General features: G+C 39.5%; 1 protein-coding gene across 4 annotated transcripts in view; it reads right to left on the bottom strand.

Moving 5' to 3' along the window:
- The window catches only part of LOC130928539 (gastrula zinc finger protein XlCGF57.1-like), a 59,024-nt gene that overhangs the window by 18,468 nt on the left and 19,955 nt on the right, over positions 1–20,601 (bottom strand). Inside the window, exon 3 of one of the 4 annotated variants that reach the window (XM_057855227.1) lies at positions 10,728–16,430. The exons of the other annotated variants lie outside the window; for them this stretch is intronic. Coding sequence (XP_057711210.1) covers positions 15,109–16,430 — 1,322 coding nt within the window. The 3' untranslated portion in view covers positions 10,728–15,108. Of the gene's footprint in view, positions 1–10,727; positions 16,431–20,601 lie in introns of those variants that run through there. 4 annotated transcript variants of the gene reach the window in all.

Genomic DNA, 20,601 nt, shown 5'->3' with positions numbered 1-20,601 from the left:
CTGACTCGATTCAAAGAACCATTCCAGAAAAAACTATCAAATGCAGCACATTGAATCAAAATCCATGGATCACTAAGGGCATATTAAAATCTCTTAAGCACAAAAATAAATTATACAAAAAATATATAAATAAACCTAATTATGATAATAAAAATGAATATATTAATTATAGAAATAAACTCACACATATTATCAGGAAAAGGAAGAGTAATTCTTATGCAGAATTGATAAACACATCTCGGGGTGATTACAAGAAATCTTGGAGAGTACTAAACAAGGTCCTAAATAAAGGACAAAAAAGTCCTGTGTTTCCTGACCATGATATCAATACAAACGCAACCACCACAAATAACAGTCTTGCTGACAAATTTAACGATTATTTTGTCTCTATTGGTAGCAGCATCTCTAGTAAAATCAGTCAGCCTCAAAATGCCTCCTTTAGAGACTGTTTATCAGGTAACTACCTGGGCTCGTTTTTTCTGAATCCGACTAACTGTGGTGAAGTACATAAAATAATCAAGAATATGAAGAACTCAAACTCAGCTGGAGCAGATGGAATATCCAATAAAATTCTGAAAATCATCTCCAACATTATCACTGCACCTCTAACCCACTGCATCAATCTGTCTCTGCTCTCTGGAGTGGTGCCCCAAATCGCAAAAATTGCACGAATAATACCAATCTTTAAATCTGGGAATAAAAATGATCTGAGCAATTACCGGCCAATATCAATTCTGCCTACCCTCTCCAAGGTTTTAGAAAGAGTAGTCCATAACAAACTCAATAACTATCTAGACCAGGGGTCGGCAACCTATGACACGCGTGTCAGCACTGGCACGCGAAGGGTTAACCAGTGACACGCGAGGGCATGGCATATAAAAAAAAATACGTGTTATGTTTATTGTCGGTCGTATCTTTATCAGTTGCTGAAGCGCCCCATCTTGTGGCCGTTTTATTTATTGGTTCTAAAACAGTAGAAGAAAAATGCAAAAAGACCCTACCCACCGACGTCACAAAATCACGTGATCGCTGTATGGTTCCGACCCCTTGTCCGTCATTTTGTGTCTGTATTATCAATGGTCTCAATTGATCGAGCAATTTATAATGCATTTCATGGAAGACCCGGTGCTTTCGGATGCCGTAAACTTACTTGATGCGTTGCATAAAAGGCGTTATGTGGAAAAGCTTCAGTTTATCCATTCGCCAGATCCATATTTGATGCCTAAATCGATGTTTTTCGATCCGCTGTCTCCGCCGTATTTGCCTGACATCTGCTAGCTACCCTGATATGTACAACTATCTTGTCCACACAAAATCAGCCTATTCTCACGAAAGTTTGAAAAACTTTAAGAGCTTGGAGGCTTAAAAATACTTCGTTGCTGGTTGGGTGAAACAGGTCCTCGTCCACGAAAATTCGGCAGGAATCTATCTTGTGCTTGGAAAGGTGAGTTACGAAATTTTCAATTCAAAATCTTTTGTTATTGCTAACATCCACTGTCAAGTCTCATGTATTTCATGTCGTTTGTCAATGGAGTTAGGGCTTTTAATGTTTATATGGTTTAGCGATAGCACTCTCACTACATACATACGTGTATGTTGTCGGCGATTAGCCTAGCAATGATCTTAATTGTGGTTGTCAGCCCAAAACCCTCTAAATATATATTAAATTCATCTTACCAGATATAAAATGACTACTACATAATCTGTGGTAATCGTTTGGAGCCCAGTTTTCTCGTCGAATTGCAGCAGCCCATCTAGCTCTCTTCTCTACGGGTCTCTCGGAATCCGTTAGAACTTCAAGTCTCTCCGTCTATCTTCTCTGTTATTGCAACCGACCGCCACACACGCCTTCACCATTTTGATTATTAATGTTAACGAGCAGAAAAACACTTCGTAAATAGGAAGAATGTACGTAGCCGTAACAGGTAAACACGATGTGTTGACGGACAATTGGGCGGCACCAGTCAGGAGGAAGGAGTTGTGACGTCACGTGGGTAGGGTCTATAGCAGCGGTCTCAAACCGACTCCACAAAGGGCCGCAGTGGGTCCTGGTTTTTGTTCCAACAGATCCAGCACAAACAGTTCAACCAATGAGGTTTCTACTAACATAAGCAGCACCTGATTGCAATCAACTGATTACACTTGTAAGAAACCAGATTGGTGAAAAGGTATTTGTCTCGTTTGGTTGGAATGAAATCCAGTACCCCCTGCGGCCCTTTGAGGACCGGTTTGAGACCTGTGGTCTATAGGAATTTCTTCAAATGTGATTCAGTGTGTTACATGGCAGCTCCACTCTCAACACTTCAGTGGCATTTGTGTTCTTTAGAGCAACGTCTGTGAGTATTTTGTTGTCAAATTGAGAATTACACTCTTTATATTGTCTTTAGGTTGCATGTTTGAGGGAAATGTGTTTGATATTTCTAATTAAGAACTACTGAATACAGGCTAATTGTGTTTGCATATATGGATGGCATTTTTGTTATTTGCAGCATTGTTGCTGATTGCATGTATTTTTTCATTGTTTTAGTTCCACAAAAAAGAAAAGAGACACATAAAGGATTACTGAAAACATCCGGAGTGTGAAACTTTTCATGTTTAGCTGTTTGGATAGCGGAAGCGTGCCCATTTACAATGCGACTTTTTACCAGAAATTAAGGCATTTTCAGTTGCGCGCCCTGTTATTTAGGGGCTTTACGGGACCGTCCCTCTCACCCACTCTGCCTGTGGCGTTATATGCGAGCAATAATGGATTTTGAGCACACCTCCAGCTCCAATTTCTCGACTCCTGCGCTTGTCGGATTTTTTTCCCTGCGCGTTTAATTCAGCCCACGCTACTAACATGTCACGAAGCCGACCAATCAGAGAGCTGGCGGAAGTACACTGTGTTACCAATTGCACTTTTTTGGTAATTGCAACTCTGCACCGTAGTGTGTAGTGGACAGGCGATTAACGTGGCTTGTTGTCGTCGATTCGCCCGGTGTTCTGCCAAAATATCCTACATCGGCGAAACGTCCTACATTAGTCGAATTTGACACCTAAAGTAGTACCGTGCGCTCTAAACTTGTTTTATTTAGATGCATACAGGAACAACGTACTAAAAAAATGCCTGCAGAAAATACTTAAATGTAGTTATATCAAATAAGGACGGTTTAAATACGCTACATGACTAGTGGTCAATTGCTTCAAAGCTAACACAAAAAAACACAATGGTTAAAAGTACGAGAGGGTAATACATGCAAGAAGTATCTTTTAGGCAGTGAAAAGGTTCTAAATAACTAAATAAAAACAAAAATAGTGAGTACTCGCCGCTTCTAACCGATGTGCGCATACGTGTGGATGCATGCGCAAGCGCCTCGAGCATTGTGTAGGACGTTTCGCCGCGTAGTAAGGAATGGCCGAACACCGGTGCTTACTTCAGAGAGGTGGTGATGTGTATAAAAACACAGTGACACGTTGGATGGTATTTTGCTGGAGACTTTTATTAACAAAACTAAAACCAGCATGGGACACAGCCACTTTTCATGGCGCTCTTCGCACAACTCTCTCTCAACACCTTGCTCCCTGCCTCTCTTTTTCTTACGCTTAACTAGTAAGCTGGTCATACTGTAGGGGATAGCGGCCCCTTGGGGGTGCCGGTAACAACTGGTTGGCTGGTTACTTCCGCTTGCTCTGTGCATTATGCCTCGAGAGCGTTGTGCGTGTGTCGCACAACAAGTGTCAAACGCCACTACGAGACAAAACATGAAATTCATGGAAAACGGGGCCAGGGATCACATTAAGGTAGGCATCTTTTGTATTTGTTATATAAAATCTAAAATTGTGCATAGAATTCACTGTTAGTGAAAAAGACAAAGTAGTCGCCTGTTCTGACTTTGAAGGTTAAAACAGCCCGCTCTGTACTGTGAGAGACCTGTACTGAGAATCACGCTTTTTCCCCTTTTCTTGCTGGGTTGTGTGTGTGTGATATGTTTACATAAGATGATACTCAAGTTTTGATATTTTCTACAATATACTTTTATTTTTTAGTTATTTGATAAAGAAGAATGGTAGTTGTAAGATTTCAACGTATGTTCATGTTGTTTTCTTTGGAGTAAAATTACAGCTCTGTTGGATATAAAAATTCAGATGTGCGTCATTAATCTTGGTGTGGCACACTGATTGACAAGAAAATTTGAAAGTGGCACGCCACACCAAAAAGGTTGCTGACCCCTGGTCTAAAGCATCATTGAGATTCATGAAAACCACGAAATAAAGTGATTATTATTCAATACATAACTGCTTATGAGTGGGTTAACAAATAGTTTAACCCAGTTTATAATGTTGGATTGATCATTTCATGTATCTACACGAATTGCATTTTTATTAATAATCTATCCATATTTGTTGTTTATGGTTAACAGTTTTGGTTATATGTAATTACAATCAAACTTTTCTCATGTTGTAACCTTTCACTGTGTTATTTAAAACCCTAGCCCTCCATTTCTTCCTCCAGGAGGCCACATCTGACAGCGGTGTCTTACAGCTCTGTTCGCAGCACTGTTAATGGATCATTGGATAACATGGACTCAAGTCGACCAGGGTAAACTTGCATTAGATCACAGACACAGTGATGAATTCATCTCTACTTTTACATAAGTTTTGTAAGGATGTTTTTGTGTGCGTTTTTTTGCCAGCATAATCGATGTGACCAAAGAGGAGTACCTGGTTGGGAGGTAATGGATGATCTAGCGGTGTTAGCCTGAATTGAACTGTCACAGCATTGTCAACACATGAAATCGCCCACATATTGAAGCTGTACTCCCACCTGCATCTATCTGACAAGGCTTCGCCAAAATACTCATTAAAATCAAAAAAGAAAACCTTGCCTGGGCCCCGGAGAACCTCTCGCAAGTCTGCTGGTTCTGTGCCTGGCCAGCAAGCAGCTGAAAGGTTTGTGTCTGTTTGCATATGTCTCATCTGATAGCAGTATAGACCCTACCCACCGATGTCACAAAATGACGTGATCGCTGTATTGTTCCGCCCCCTTGTCCGTCATTTTGTGTCTGTATTATCAATGGTCTCAATTGATCGAGCAATTTATAATGCATTTCATGGAAGGCCCGGTGCTTTCGGATGCCGTAAACTCACTTGATGCGCTGCATAAAAGGCGTTATGTGGAAAAGCTTCAGTTCATCAATTCGCCAGATCCATATTTGATGCCTAAATCGATGTTTTTCGACCCGCTGTCTTCGCCGTATTTGCCTAACATCTGCTAGCTACCCTGATATTTACAACTATCTTCTCCACACAAAATCAGCCTATAAGAGCTTGGAGGCTTATAAATGCTTCGTTGCTGGTTGGGTGAAACGTCCACGAAAATTCGGCAGGAATCTATCTTGTGCTTGGAAAGGTGAGTTACGAAATTTTCAATTCAAAATCTTTTGTTCTCGCTAACATCCACTGTCAAGTGTAATGTATTTCATGTCATTTGTCAATGGAGCTAGGGCTTTTAATGTTTATATGGTTTAGCGATAGCACTCTCACTACATACATACGTGTATGTTGTCGGCGATTAGCCTAGCAATGATCTTAATTGTGGTTGTCAGCCCAAAACCCTCTAAATATATATTAAATGCATCTTACCAGATATAAAATGACTACTACATAATCTGTGGTAATCGTTTGGAGCCCAGTTTTCTCGTCGAATTGCAGCAGTCCATCTCGCTCTCTCCTCTCCGGGTCTCTCGGATCCGGTAGAACTTCAAGTCTCTCCGTCTATCTTCTGTTATTGCAACCGACCGCCACACACGCCTTCACCATTTTGATTATTAATGTTAATGAGCAGAAAAACACACCGTAAATAGGAGGAATGTACGTAGCCGTAACAGGTAAACACGATGTGTTGACGGACAATTGGGCGGCACCAGTCAGGAGGGCGGAGTTGTGACGTCACGTGGGTAGGGTCGATAGACAAGTTTCCTGAGCGAAACATGGGCGGTGCCATCTTTGACATTTTCAGCTACGGACTTCCAACTTAGGCAGAACTACATGAAGTGTGGCTGAAGTAAGTGGTGTTAGACAAATTTAAACTGCAAAATCAAACCAGAGTAAACCACATAATCATCAAAAATGGATTCAGGACGACGTAGACAAAGGTTTGAATCGAACGGTGTATCACCTGAACCAACAAATATGCACACCAGGGTGCTGGAGCCTATCCCAGTTAACTACGGTCAGTGGGCAGGGTACACTCTGAATTGGTTGCCAGCCAATCGCAGGGCACAATGACACATATGCATACAGTACAACTCTACCATTAAAATGAACAATAAATTATCAGTAATACATCTCAATAGCAGAAGTATGTATGCTAACTTCAGTAATGTGAGAGCATATCTGAAACAATTTATGAAACCATTCAAAATAATTGCCATATCCGAAACATGGCTCAAAGCAGATAAAGGTATGGATTTTAAACTGGATGGTTATGAATTGAACCGTTTAAACCGAAAGAGTAAGAGTGGAGGAGGTGTCGCCTTGTATGTGGATAAAAATTTGAACTACAAAGTTATAGAAAGTATGACAACTGTGGTTGATAACCTGTTGGAATGTATAACAATTGAATTAGATGATGAAAAAAGCAAAAATGTCATAATCAGCTGTAAATATAGAGCACCAAGCTCTAGTATTGAAACATTCAGGGACTGGATAGGAGAAATGTTTTCAAAAGCCAATCAAAAAGTTGTGTTCATTTGTGCGGATTTCAATATTGATTTGCTCAATCTGTAGAAGTACCAAACGGTTGATGAATTATCAATACCATGTACAGTATGAGTTTGTATCCAAAAATCACCAGACCGGACCGAGTCGAATCCCAACCCACAGTGCTACTTCAATATATTCACCAATGACATTAAAAGTAATACAGTAAGCGGACTGTTAATTAACAATTACAAAAGTTTTTACAGTTAATAATGGCACCCAGCTAAGAATGTTGCCAGAGCAGAATGTCAAGTAGAGGCGAGTGAGGAACCCATTTAAAAAGGATTTATTGGCACAAAATTGGGAAAATGTATGTAATGGAATTGACATATTCATATCATTTTATGATAAAAACCACCCAATACAGCGGCACAGCAGAAAACAAAAGTACAAAGATCGACCATGGTCCACAAGGGATTACAAAACGCTCGTGAGAAAAATACACTGTATAGACTCATAACTCATAAAACAAAGAACTACAGAGGCAGAAAAAATAAATAAACTGACCAATATCATAAGGGCATGTAGAAAAGAATACTATAGTAAAATATTGTATAACAACAAAAAGTATATGAAAGGAATATGGGACATATTGAATGGAATTATTAAAAATGGTGCTAAGCAACAGAGCTATCCTCAATACTTTGTGGAAAATGATGTGAAGAAGGATAATATGGACGACATCGTCAGCGGCTTCAATGATTTCTATGTGAATGTTAGACCAAATCTGGCAAAAAAAAAAAATTCCAGGTGCAAGTTTATCTGAGGAGTGGGATGAAAACCTCATTGAAAGGAATCCCAGGTCAACGTTCCTGACAGCAGTGGTGGAAAAAGAAGAAATAATTGAGAATGAAAATATATGTAGATGTAAAACATCCACTGACTCAAATGTCATTGACATGACAGTTGTGAAAAAGGTTACTGAGGGGATTTCAAAACCACTAACGTAACATCATTTTCAACAGGTATATTTCCAAACAAAATGAAAATAGCTCAAGTAGTGCCATTATACAAGACTGGAGATATGCACCACTTCACAAATTACAGGCCTGTTTCTCTACTTCCACAATTTCCCAAAATTCTTGAAAAAATTTTTCAACAACAGATGAGATAAATTCATCAGTAAGTTTCGACAGTCAGGATGGATTTAGGGCAAACAGTTCAACATCACTGGCTTTGATTGAATCGGTTGAGATCAACGCTCAGTTGGAATATTCTTAGATCTTAAGAAAGCATTTGACACTATTAATCATGACATTGATCAATAAACGTGAAGAGTATGTGATCGGGGGGTGGCACTACACTGGTTGAAGAGGGTAAGCATTCATCATCATGCTTGGACATTGCTTGTGCCGTCCCCCAGGTTTCAGTGTTAGGACCAAAACTGTTTATTTAAATGATATACGCAAAGTTTCAAGAACACTAAAATTAGTTTTATTTGCAGATGACACAAGTATCTTTTGCTCTGTGGGGGTGTGCATGAGCTCCTGGGGAGGGTTTCTGATGAAATTTGTAAACTAAAGACATGGTTTGACAGAAACAAATGATCATTAAATTTAAGGAAAACCAAATTCATGTTATTTAGCAGAAACAATGAATATATTCAAGTACAAATACAGACAGATGGGGTGAATATTGAAAGGGTCTATGAAAAGTTTCTTGGGGTAGTTATTGATGAGAAGATTAACTGCAAAGCTCATATAAAACATGTACAAAGTAAAGTATCAAGAAACATATCAGTCCTGAAAAAAGCTAAACACAGTCTTGACAATAAATCACTCCACATTCCTTACTGTTCTTTAATTCTGCCATATTTACACTACTGTGCAGAGGTCTGGGTAACACTTCTAAATGTACAATAAAAACCACTTCTCATTTTGCAAAAATGAGTCAAAAGAATAGTAGATAATGCATAATATTTTTTAAAAATCCAGAACAATAAAGCTCAGGGACTTGGTTCATTATCAAACAGCTCAGCTCATGTATAAGGCTATACACAGGTCACTTCGTGCCAATATACAGAAATTGTTTTTTAACAGAGATGGTCAATACAGTTTGAGGGGGGAGCTTCACTGACAGCATCAGAGGGTACGGACTGCATTAAAAGGTTTTTGTGTTTCTGTCTGTGGAGTGAGGCTGTGGATTAAGTTACAGTAGATGAGGGGCTCAAGCAACGTCCAAGCATGACCCAGTTTAGGAAGTGGTACAATCTAGTGTTGTATCGGTCGTGAACGATTCGTTCTTTTTGAACGAATTGTTTGGGTGAACGAGACCGAACTAATCATCTTCTGCACTGATTCGTTCTATGAAGTTGGGTCCCTTGTTATCTGCGTGGGAGGGCGTTGAGCAAGCGGCAGCGTCTACTGACATAGCACACGACCAATCAGACGCCAGCCTCATCGCGGGCAGGGAAGGGAGCGGAAACAGAATCAGGGGGTCTGTCACTCACTTCCACGTGTGGCCAATAAGCAGCCAGCATGCAGGCAGGGGGCAAGACTGAGTTATGTCACTTCCCGTTCACTGACTCTCCGTCCTACCGAGAATGCTTAGATGATTCGTTCTGCTAGACTGCTACGCTAATTTATAGTCAGCCTACACCGGCAGTCACGCAGCAGCGCTGCGGCAGTGAACGAGCTAAGGACTGAAAGGAAAGGGCTTTATCACATATTCTTTCATGTTGAGCCTATCATATGCTACTCAAATGCACAAAAATCACCACATAAACACAGTGAGCAAAGTTTACTGTGCTTTTCTCGACAGACTCGAGACTACATATGACGACATTGTATCCACTTTACAGTACGTTAAAACTTTCACCAGTAGCTACAAGGCGATAAGGCTGAGCTATGGATACGTCGCGGGGGCGGGCGAGAAAGCTGTCAAGAGACTAGCTGGACTTCATGGCAGCTAAATTTATCTAATCTGTGCCCATGGAAAATGACTATTTAGTATGATCACCATAATACTGATTTGCTATGAAACGGTAGTTTCATGACATATTTTTCCGAGTTTCTTCCCCCCGTGTCACAGCTTGTCGGGTTGGGAGGCAAATTAATTAACGTTGAGTCCATCAGTCCATCCTGTGCGACTAAAGCGTCCAAAAATTAAACGCGGGGACGTAGGATGTATATATACATGTATGTCTCCATTTTCTTAACATTCCAATGAGAGTGGAATGGTTACATTGTAAAGAGCAAACGATTCTCTTTTCGTCAGCATTTGGTGATCTGAGATCGGGAGGGGATGACTGCGTGGAGTTGATCGGATTATTTATATATTAATACCTGTGCAAAAATGACATTTCAACACGATTTTTAGGTAATATTTTTTCGAGTGTTGTTTTATTTATTTATTTTCGTGTCAGAGAAGCCAAATAATAATAATAATAATATTTTATTTATAACGCTGATTTAATATTTATTAATATACATAATAAATTGATTATTTATTAATATTTTTTATATTTTCTTATTTGTGTGCAATAAATCCCACTCAACCGGAAAAAATAGCCGAAGACAGTTTATGTAAATTCCACATTTATTTGTTCTTCAGCCGAAATGATTTGGTGGTATATCAAATGGCTTTCACGAGCAGCCAGCTCACGTAAACACGCATTTAAACTACGAATACGGAAGGGAGCGTACACGTAATTTAGCGTGATTGAAAAAGTTTGTGCTTAAAAAAAGGGGAAATGTTTAACCGTTTGCTATATCGAAGTGAAGCAAGCACAAGCCATGGCTTTGATCCCATAGAAATATGATAGACGCGGAAATTCTCATTGCTGAAGCGGCTGGGCTGCAAAGACGAGGCAGTGAAAAAAAAAGAAAGAAAAACACAGTCTGTCACTCACTTCTGAATCTACGAAGAGAGCGGCCAATGAAAAGCCTGTGTACTGTGCAAGAGGGGGAGGAACCAAGCCTTCCTGTTCAGTTATATATCCTAAGCGGTCTTTTGGTGATTCGTTTGGCAACGTCACTTCCCATTCACTGACCGAACGATTCATTTGGGCGGTTGTGTGTGTGTGTGTGTGTGTGTGTGTGGGGGGGGGGGGGGGGGGGGGGGCGAACGATGACGTTGAACGATTCGTTGAACGATTTGTTTGAACGAATCTTTTTACTGAACGAACCGGAATTGATTCGTTTCCTCAGGTGAACGACTTTTCCCGTCACTAGTACAATCACATTGTTTTCACAGGGTATAGGGAAGAAGAAGGGGTTTAATTGTTGGGGGCTTCCACACATCTGTTATTGTCTAGTCCTTTTTTTATTTTATTTTTGTTTCTCTTGCATCTTATGTATATGGTTATTAACTTTATTTCTTTGTTGATATGAGGACTCATTAAATAGGGCGGACTGATATGATTATGGAAAAGAAAAGGGGGTGTAGGTTTTAATAAGCAAATGCTTCGTCTTACTCCTTTTTGGACACAATGAATAAACTCTGATATTATTAGTATTGTCTTAAACATTGTTGTGGTTATCTCATGTATTATCATTGGTGTTATCAGTTTTTATTTCTCATGTCCAAAATAAAGAACTCATTCCAAAAAAATTAAATGTGTTCGTTGGCTGTCACTGAGTAGCATTTGTGATAGCTACACAAAATTAGAAAAATAAATCACCTCGAAGAACGGTCAGAGACGTAAGACAACCAGAGGATATAAGAAAGACAGGGCAAATGGTGGGAAAGGATAGCTTGTTGAAACAGGGGAATGTCATTAGCCACGTTTAAATGCTGACTTTTTTTCATACCGATTCAAATCATTCCGAATGGAAATTTCACATCAGCTGTTTACATGTCACTTCATCTATTCCGATCCAGCGTTTACATGTGTCTGCCTTTATTCCGAAAGGACGTTTGACAACTGCCGTCTGACATGCGCAGTTTAATCAAAACAAAGCGTCACGTTGCAAAACATGGAGATCGATCGTCAGATCAGCTGCTGTTTTAACTTTTCAAGTGGAAACAAAACTTCAGAATGATACGCCGTTCATTTAAAAAGTTGTGTGGGTGCGCTGTGCGTGTGCTTGGAAGCCATGTTGCATGTGACGTTACTTACGTCACCAAGTGACGTCACCACGTCAGTACGGAGCATGTGCAGAAAGAACGCAGCCAGACACCATTCCGCTTCCCTGTTTACATGATATAATTTTACTTCTAATCGGTTTGGGAAAAGGAATATTCCACCCCTGTGAATCGGAATGAAATTCCATTCGGTTTGGGCCTGTTCATTCCGAATGAGGTGTTTATATGGAACACATTTATTCGGTTTGAACAAATATTCCGATTGTAATTGGAATATTTGGCTCCATGTAAACGAGGCAACTGTCAGTGGCGTAAGGCTACTTCTGGATCAGGTCGGCGGTTTTCCCCCGTCTTTTTTGGCCCTCGACACTCAAGCCATTTCTTTAACTGAACATTAGTATGTTCTTCCACATCTTTACCAGTGAATTTGGCACTAGGGACACCATTTTTGGACAGAATTGGTAGGTTTAGCTCTGTAAGCATCTTGTTCATACACTATTTATATGCATCTAGCATGAGGGACAAATGCATGTTTGACCCCCTTAGCATTTGCTAACGTCATGAATATTATTGAGCAAAGGTGAAGTATTACGTGCGGTACGCTATTTTAATGAACATCCAATATTCTTAAGTACTTAAAATGGAGGTTTTGCATTTAGGAAATGTGTGTGTGTGTGTGGGGGGGGGGTTAGGAGATGGAGGTTGGGGTTACTGCTTGTTCTGTTAACTATTATTTTTGAAAATCATTGAAAAAAAATACTATTTTGAATGAAAATGTGTTTGTGTTATAGGAATAACTGATTGATGCCAGAGGTCAGAGGAGAAAGGCCAGACTGGTTCGAGCTGATAGAAATGCAACAGTGACTCAAATAACCACCCGTTACAACCAAGGTAGGCAGACAAGCATCTCTGAACGCACAGTACGTCGAACTTTGAGGCAGATGAGCTACAGCAGTAGAAGACCACGCCGGGTGCCACTCCCTTCAGCTAAGAACAGGAAACTGAGGCTACAATTTCTGCAAGCTCATCGAAATTGGACAATAGAAGATTGGAAAAACGTTGCCTGGTCTGATGAGTCTCGATTTCTGCTGCGACATCCGGATGGTAGGGTCAGAATTTGGCGTCAACAACATGAAAGCATGGATTCATCCTGCCTTGTATCAACGGTTCAGGCTGGTGGTGGTGGTGTAATGGTGTGGGGAATATTTTCTTGGCACTCTTTGGGCCCCTCGGTACCAATTGAGCATCGTTGGAACGCCACAGCCTACCTGAGTATTGTTGCTGACCATGTCCATCCTTTTATGACCACAATGTACCCAAGTTCTGATGGCTACTTTCAGCAGGGTAATGCGCCATGTCATAAAGCTGGAATCATCTCAGACTGGTTTCTTGAACATGACAGGGAGTTCACTGTACTCAAATGGCCTCCACAGTCACCAGATCTCAATCCAATAGAGCATCTTTGGGATGTGGTGGAACGGGAGATTCGCATCATGGATGTGCAGCTGACAAATCTGCACCAACTGTGTGATGCCATCATGTCAATATGGACCAAACTCTCTGAGGAATGCTTCCAGCACCTTGTTGAATCGATGCCACGAAGAATTGAAGCAGTTCTGAAGGCAAAAGAGGGTCCAACCGGCTAGCATTGTGTACCTAATAAAGTGGCCGGTGAGTGTATATTTATATAGTCACTATTTTGCACTGTTGGTCTCCTGTATATAACCTGTTTTGACCATAATATGTAGAAAGGACAAAAATGCCTTTGACGATACGTACCGTTTTTTTGTTTTTTGTTGTTGTTGTTGTCTTTTTCGGTCCAAAATGTTGATTATAATTGGTTGAAGAAAACAACAGCTTGGACATGAAGGTTATGGTGTCCTAAAAAAGGGACTCAATCTGGCAATTGTGATTTTTTTCTCTCTTTGAAATATAAAGGCAGCATCACAGCGGTGTGCATCTTTTGGAAAAAAAAATAGGCTTGGGTGTTAAAGGGTTTAATTTAAAAAAGTCAAAAGTCAAAAAAAAAAAAAAAAAAAAAAAAAAACGTAAATGCGCGTCACTTCCATGTTGCATACATTGACTGTTTTTCTCGTTCTTTGGCACAGCGTGGGTTGCCATTTAACCGGTCATTTACAACCCCCATTTTAGTGGTGATATTGACCTCTTGTCAGGCAACTTGTGCAGCCTCGTATGTCACACAAAAGAAGCGGCCAGATCTGCCGCGTCGGTACTGGCGATACTTTGGGTATTGCAGAAAAGGCATTCCAGTCACATTTTCTGAATCTTAGAATCAACTTGGTAACAAAGTATCGGTTTTAGTTACAACCCTAGTTTTGAATTATAATATTATAATTAGGCTTGTTGTGAACAAAGGGAAGAGGAAGCTAGGACTGAATAAAAACACGTTGTTTAAAATAAATAAAATTAATAAGTACAGTGAAGTACAAGCACTTTAAAATCCGAAGCAGAGTCGATGTTCATCGACGGGGGCCGAAATGATTAAAAGCACAAACAATTTTAATAATCATTGTCCGAGTTGTGCAACAAAGTATTAGGCCAAATACAGAAAAGAGGGGTAATGTAGCTGAATAAGCAGCCACGTACTTTCCGTAGCGCTTTGGCGCCTCCACTAAAGTCAACTATGATGAAAGCATCTTGTGGGGCTGTGTTTTAGAATCAGGTTCCAAAATAAGGAAATCCATTATCTTTTAGCTCATCTACATCAAATTTTGATCAATCGAAGGATTTGTACGAATACTTTGTCGGAGCTCCCAGCTAAGGTAAATGTACATAAAGTACCTAGCCCCTTATTCAGCTACATTACCCCTACATAATAATACTTTTTTTTCTTGTAGTAAGAGTATAACTTTCATCTCGTAGTCATTTTTTCCCCTCTCTTTATTTGGCTGCATTACTCGTAATATGTTACTGTCAATCAAGAGTAGTAACTTTTAAAACTATATATAAACAACCCTCCCCCAAAAAATATTTTTGAGCCAATCATAATTTTCCATATTTCTGTAATTATATTATTGATGAATGATTTAGAATTTTTGTAAATTGGGGTCTACCGTTTCAAATATTAGCTGTGAAAAGTGTAGTTTGAAAGAGGGAAAGTATTGTATAAACTTGTATAAACAATGCCACTCAACTTGAGAGTTAATCAGGTGAGCCAATACTTTTGGCAATAGTGTGGATCCACATCATACAAGGAGTGTACAAAGCACATGTAAGGCACCAATAATACCAATCCTCAACAGGATTTCAGGAAACTCTACAGACTACAATTGACCTGCGTGCACAATCTGACGAAGGTAGCGTGGATGACAGGCAAAACAGTCATTGGTCACTGCTTCTCCCACCAATACACACGTGTCTCTTAATCCGATCATTGCGAGCGAATTTTTTATCACAAACTGAGCAAGAAAAAGGTTTTTCGCCTGTGTGGGTTCTTGTGTGTACTTTTAAGGCATTCTTAACACTGAATTTTTTACCACAAACTGAGCAGGAAAAAGTTTTTTTACCGGTGTGGGTTCTCGTGTGTACTTTTAAGTGTTGAATTTGAGTGAATCCTTGATCACAAACTGAGCAGGAAAAAGGTTTTTCGCCAGTGTGGGTTCTTGTGTGTGTGTTTAAGGCGCTCTTCTGAGTGAATCTTTTTCCACAAACTGAGCAGGAAAATGGCCTTTCACCAGTGTGGGTTCTTCTGTGTCTGTTTAAGGCGCTCTTCTGAGTGAATCTCTTTCCACAAACTAAGCAGGAAAAAGGTTTTTCACCAGTGTGGGTTCTAGTGTGTGCTTCTAAGTTTTTCTTCATAGTAAAACTGTGACCACAAACTGAGCAGGAAAAAGGTTTTTCACCAGTGTGGGTTCTTCTGTGTGTGTTTAAAGCGCTCTTCTGAGTGAATCTTTTTCCACAAACTGAGCAGGAAAATGGTCTTTCACCAGTGTGGGTTCTTGTGTGTAATTTTAAGTAGTGAATTTGAGTGAATCCTTGACCACAAACTGAGCAGGAAAAAGTTTTTCCACCAGTGTGGGTTCTTGAGTGTTTTTTTAAGGCACTCTTATGACTGAATTCTTGACCACAATCTGAGCAGGAAAAAGGTTTTTCACCAGTGTGGGTTCTTCTGTGTGTGATTAAGGCGCTCTTCTGAGTGAATCTTTTTCCACAAACTGAGCAGGAAAAAGGTTTTTCACCAGTGTGGGTTCTTCTGTGTATTTTTAAGTTTTGCTTTCTCTTGAATCCTTGACCACAAACTGAGCAGGAAAAAGGTTTTTCACCAGTGTGGCTCCTCATATGCATACGACAACTATAGTTATTAACAAAGGTTTTTCCACACTGAGCGCATTTGCAGAGTTTTTCGTCACAGTGAGATTTCTTCTGACCATTATCTTTGTAAGATGAGTGTGACGTGGCGCTATTTCTATCTGTTGGTCCGAGGAAAATGTGTGCTTGCGATCCTTCCGTTGAGCTGCTGCTTGGAGGCTCCGTCCCTCTGCTGGCCTCACTTGGACCATCCTCGCTATTCAAGGGCTCAGCAGTCGACATGGTGATATCGTCCTCGTCTTTCACGTATGGCAGTTCTACCTCCTCCTTTTTGATTGGAAGTTGTACTTCTCTCTTAAGCTGTTGAGCGTCAGGACCAAGATATTTAATGAAACCTGCAAGACACAAGAAGACAAATGATATTTGTATGGACCGTCTATCCAGCTACTAGGCCGTGGGGGTAGACTGGCTGAGGGAGTGAGTGTATAAACGCGCGCGTACTAGATACATTCTGGGCTATCATTCCCATGACGATTGGCTGTTAGTCATCATGCATTGACACGCCCTCATCCTTCAGGCGCATGCAGTGGCAATTTTTTAAATTTTATTATTATAATTTTTTTATTAAAAAAAAAACCAAAAAAAACAAAAATGTAAGCAGTTACAATTTTAATCATCAGGACAATGATCTTAAGCATACCACAAAATCTAAAACATCTTGGTTGCAAAAGAAGTGCTGGAGGATTCTGGAATGACCATCGCAATTACCAGACTGAAATCCCATTGAAAATCTCTGGTGGTACTTGAAGAAAGCAGTTGCAGCACGCAAGCCCAAAAATGCCAATGAACTGGAGGCATTTGCCCATGAGGAATGGGCAAAGATACATGTGGATCACTGCAAGAAACTTGTGTCAAGCTATGCTTCACGTCTAAAGGATGTTTTTGTTGCAAAGGATGTTGTAGTAAGTGCTAAAGTTATACATACCTTAGGGGTTGAATAATTTTGTCAATGAAGTAATCACAGAAAGGCCATAAATTGGAATATTTCCAAAAATATTTTAGTTATTTCAGCTCTATTTGTGTCTTTGTCATGTCATTATTTGATGTGATTATGTCAAATTATGAATTATGAATGTCAAACTTGCAAAAACATCTAAAACATCTACTTTGGGGGTTCAATAATTAGTTACACAACTGTACATGTAGTAGTATACTATAATATTAATGCTACATATTTTAAATATGTATTTTTTTTTATTTTTTAAAGAACTGTTTATAATCATGTTGGAAAGGTGAAGTCACAGTGTGTTGCCTATAGACCCTACCCACCGACGTCACAAAACCACGCGCTCGCTGTATGGTTCCGCCCCCTTGTCCGTCATTTCGTCTCTGTATTAGCATTGGTTTCAATTGATCGAGGAATTTAAAATGCATTTCATGGAAGACCCGGTGCTTTCGGATGCCGTAAACTCACTGGATGTGTTGCATAAAAGGCGTTATGTGGAAAAGCTTCGTTCTATACAGTCGCCAGATCCATATTTGATGCCCAAATCGATGTTTTTCGACCCACTGTCTTCGCCCTGTCTGCCTGACATCTGCTACGCTGATATTTACAACTATCTTGTCCACACAAAATCAGCCTATTCTCACGAAAATTTGAAAAACTTCAAGAGCTTGGAGGCTTATAAATACTTCGTTGCTGGTTGGGTGAAACAGGTCCTCGTCCACGAAAATTCGGCAGGAATCTATCTTGTGCTTGGAAAGGTGAGTTACGAAATTTTCAATTCAAAATCTTTTATTCTCGCTAACATCCACTGTCAAGTCTAATTTATTTCATGTCATTTGTCAATGCAGTTAGGGCTTTTTATGTTTATATGGTTTAGCGATAGCACTCTCACTACATACATACGTGTATGTTGTCGGCGATTAGCCTAGCAATGATCTTAATTGTGGTTATTTGTCAGCCCAAAACCCTCTAAGTATATCTTAAATGCATCTTACCGGATATAAAATGACTACTACATAGTCTGTGGTGATTTTTTTGGTGCCCAGTTTTCACGTCGAATTGCAGCCGTCCATTTCGCTCTCCTCTTTGGATCCCTCGGAATACGGTAAAACTTCAAGTCTCTCCTTCCATCTTCTCTGTTAGTGCAACCAACAGCCACACACGCCTTCACCATTTTGATTATTAATGTTAAGGAGCAGAAAAACACGCCGTAAATAGGAGGAATGTACGTAGCCGTAACAGGTTAACACTATGTTTTGACGGACAATTGGGCGGTACCATTCAGGAGAGCGGAGTTGTGACGTCACGTGGGTAGGGTCTATATGCACCAGGATGGGAAATCAGTTGGCCATTTGCAATGCGTTGGTGCCACCTGCCGGTCAGAATAATTCGCTGCATCCCCCCCCCCCACAGTTTGGCTCATTCGCTTACACAGTCTGGTGTCTAGCGGTAGCATTGACACTCATGAATGCTTTCTGTTACGTTTCTGCCTCGGAAATATATGTCTAAGTATTTTATGTTTATAATGACATCAATAGAGGGTATATGAATATCTGTGTGCAGAAAAGTTGTATGTACAAAACGGTCTTTAGTTGTTATTGTGTTATAGAAGCCAGGCTATGCTAATGCTAGTAGCTCAAGCAATTTGTGCTATCCATATAATAGTTGTGTATATAAGTGTGTTGTGTTGTTTGTTGAATATTGAGTATTGAATATGTGTATGTTTGTTATAGTTTCACAATATTATCACGAGATTCTGGCCAATAATATATAAAATTACTTAAATGCTGAGAATTTAAGTCTTCCAAAATGTTTTTGTGAATTAATAAGCATCAACAAAAATTCAATTGCTGGATTACTTTAAAAAAAAAAAAAAAGAAAAAAAAAAAAAATATATATATATATATATTAGAATAGTTGACAAATCGTTAAAAAAATCTGCTGACTAAGCAGACAACTGTAGTTAAAAGAAATACAGTATATTAAAGTAAATCCGGTATATTAAAGTGATAAGGCAAGGGCATAGGTTTGCATATGGATTGTAGGGACAATCACTACCAACTTTTCAGGATGCTCAAATTGTCCCCACCAACTTTTAAGCAACCTTTTTTGCATTATACAGTATAATGTGTCCAGATATATACGTCATTTAGATTGTCTTCCCATGTGTTGTAACGATCAAATTGACCCTACCATTATTAGGTGAATTATTTCCAGACTTAGTTTACCACTTTTACACTTGCTGAATGAGCCAGTCCATGTTTTATTCCTCAAACGCACGTTTGATTGGCTGATGACTTGAACACAAACACACGCACTCTCAGAGTACGTCACATGTTGACATGCCGCCTCCTCCGCCTGCTCTTTGCTACTGAAAGTCCGACCCGCATCACACTTTAGCATTGCCATTTTATTCAACTGTGTGAACTTGCTACCCTGAGTAGGAAGCTGCTTAGGAGAAGTGTCCTCCTGTATGTGTTTTCTACTATGTTAACGTTAATTAAACTGTGAGAAATATAGTGAATTCTGCTTAGCTGTAAGAAATTTAGTGAACCAAGGTTTTCCCCCTTCCCCCCCCAGTTTTCATTTTTATTTTGCTTAATGGTCTTAAAACAGCCCAAGGGAGCTTTCATTTTTTTGTTAAGTTTGGCTGTGCCAGTAGACAAAAGCAGTAGTGTTTTTCCCCAAAGGAAGGCTCCATTTTTATTTTTATATTCCCTGACAATGCATTTAAGTTTTTTTGTTATATTTAATTTATTTAGACAATTTCGAGTGGTATTAAGACAATTGTTTTTTTGTTTTTTTTTTTGCATTCCTGGATACTTAACAGGCATGAAAATGGGTCAGGTATTAAAAGGGTGAGAAAGATGTGGAGGAAATATGTTCCAGCGTTCTGCCAAAATGTCCTACATCGGTGAAACGTCCTACACGAATTTGACACCCAAAGTACTACCGTGCGCTCCCAACTTGTTTTGTTTAGATGCATACAGGCAGAACGTACTAAAAAAATGCCTTAAAGGGTATTATAATACTAAGGGGCTGTGAGATATCAATAGAACCGTTATGTGGCAAGATAACAAATATCAATAAAGTTAACAAAATAATAAATCACGTTCATGAGCTATTATCGTAAATAGATAAAAAGTTCCAAAAGTATTCCGGAAACAACCGAATGGGGCTTTGACGTCACAGCAAGTAAACAAAAAGGTTGAGGCAGGTGCGCATCAATCTTGAACGCGACAATGCGTGAGTGGGTCATGCAGCGCATGCGTTAATTGCATTAAATATTTTAACGTGATTAATTTTTAAAAAATTCATTACCGCTGTTTACGCGATAAATTTGATAGCCCTACGTTAAGCCAAAACTAAAGACTCTGGATTAATGTAAGACATTTTGTCTGTAACGTTAAATACAATTAGAAAACTATTTAGTTAAAAAAAATATATATATAAAAAAAAAAGGCATGTCCGATATTTTTTTGCCGATTTCGATACTTTGAAAATGACGTGATCGGACCCGGACATCTTCAATTATAACCTCAACAAAGTTGCTCTCCCAG

The sequence above is a fragment of the Corythoichthys intestinalis genome, chromosome 13 (assembly GCF_030265065.1).
Source record: "Corythoichthys intestinalis isolate RoL2023-P3 chromosome 13, ASM3026506v1, whole genome shotgun sequence".
NCBI lineage: Eukaryota > Metazoa > Chordata > Actinopteri > Syngnathiformes > Syngnathidae > Corythoichthys > Corythoichthys intestinalis.
Note: the sequence above shows the minus strand (reverse complement) of the source record. Positions and strands in the feature narration are given on the sequence as shown.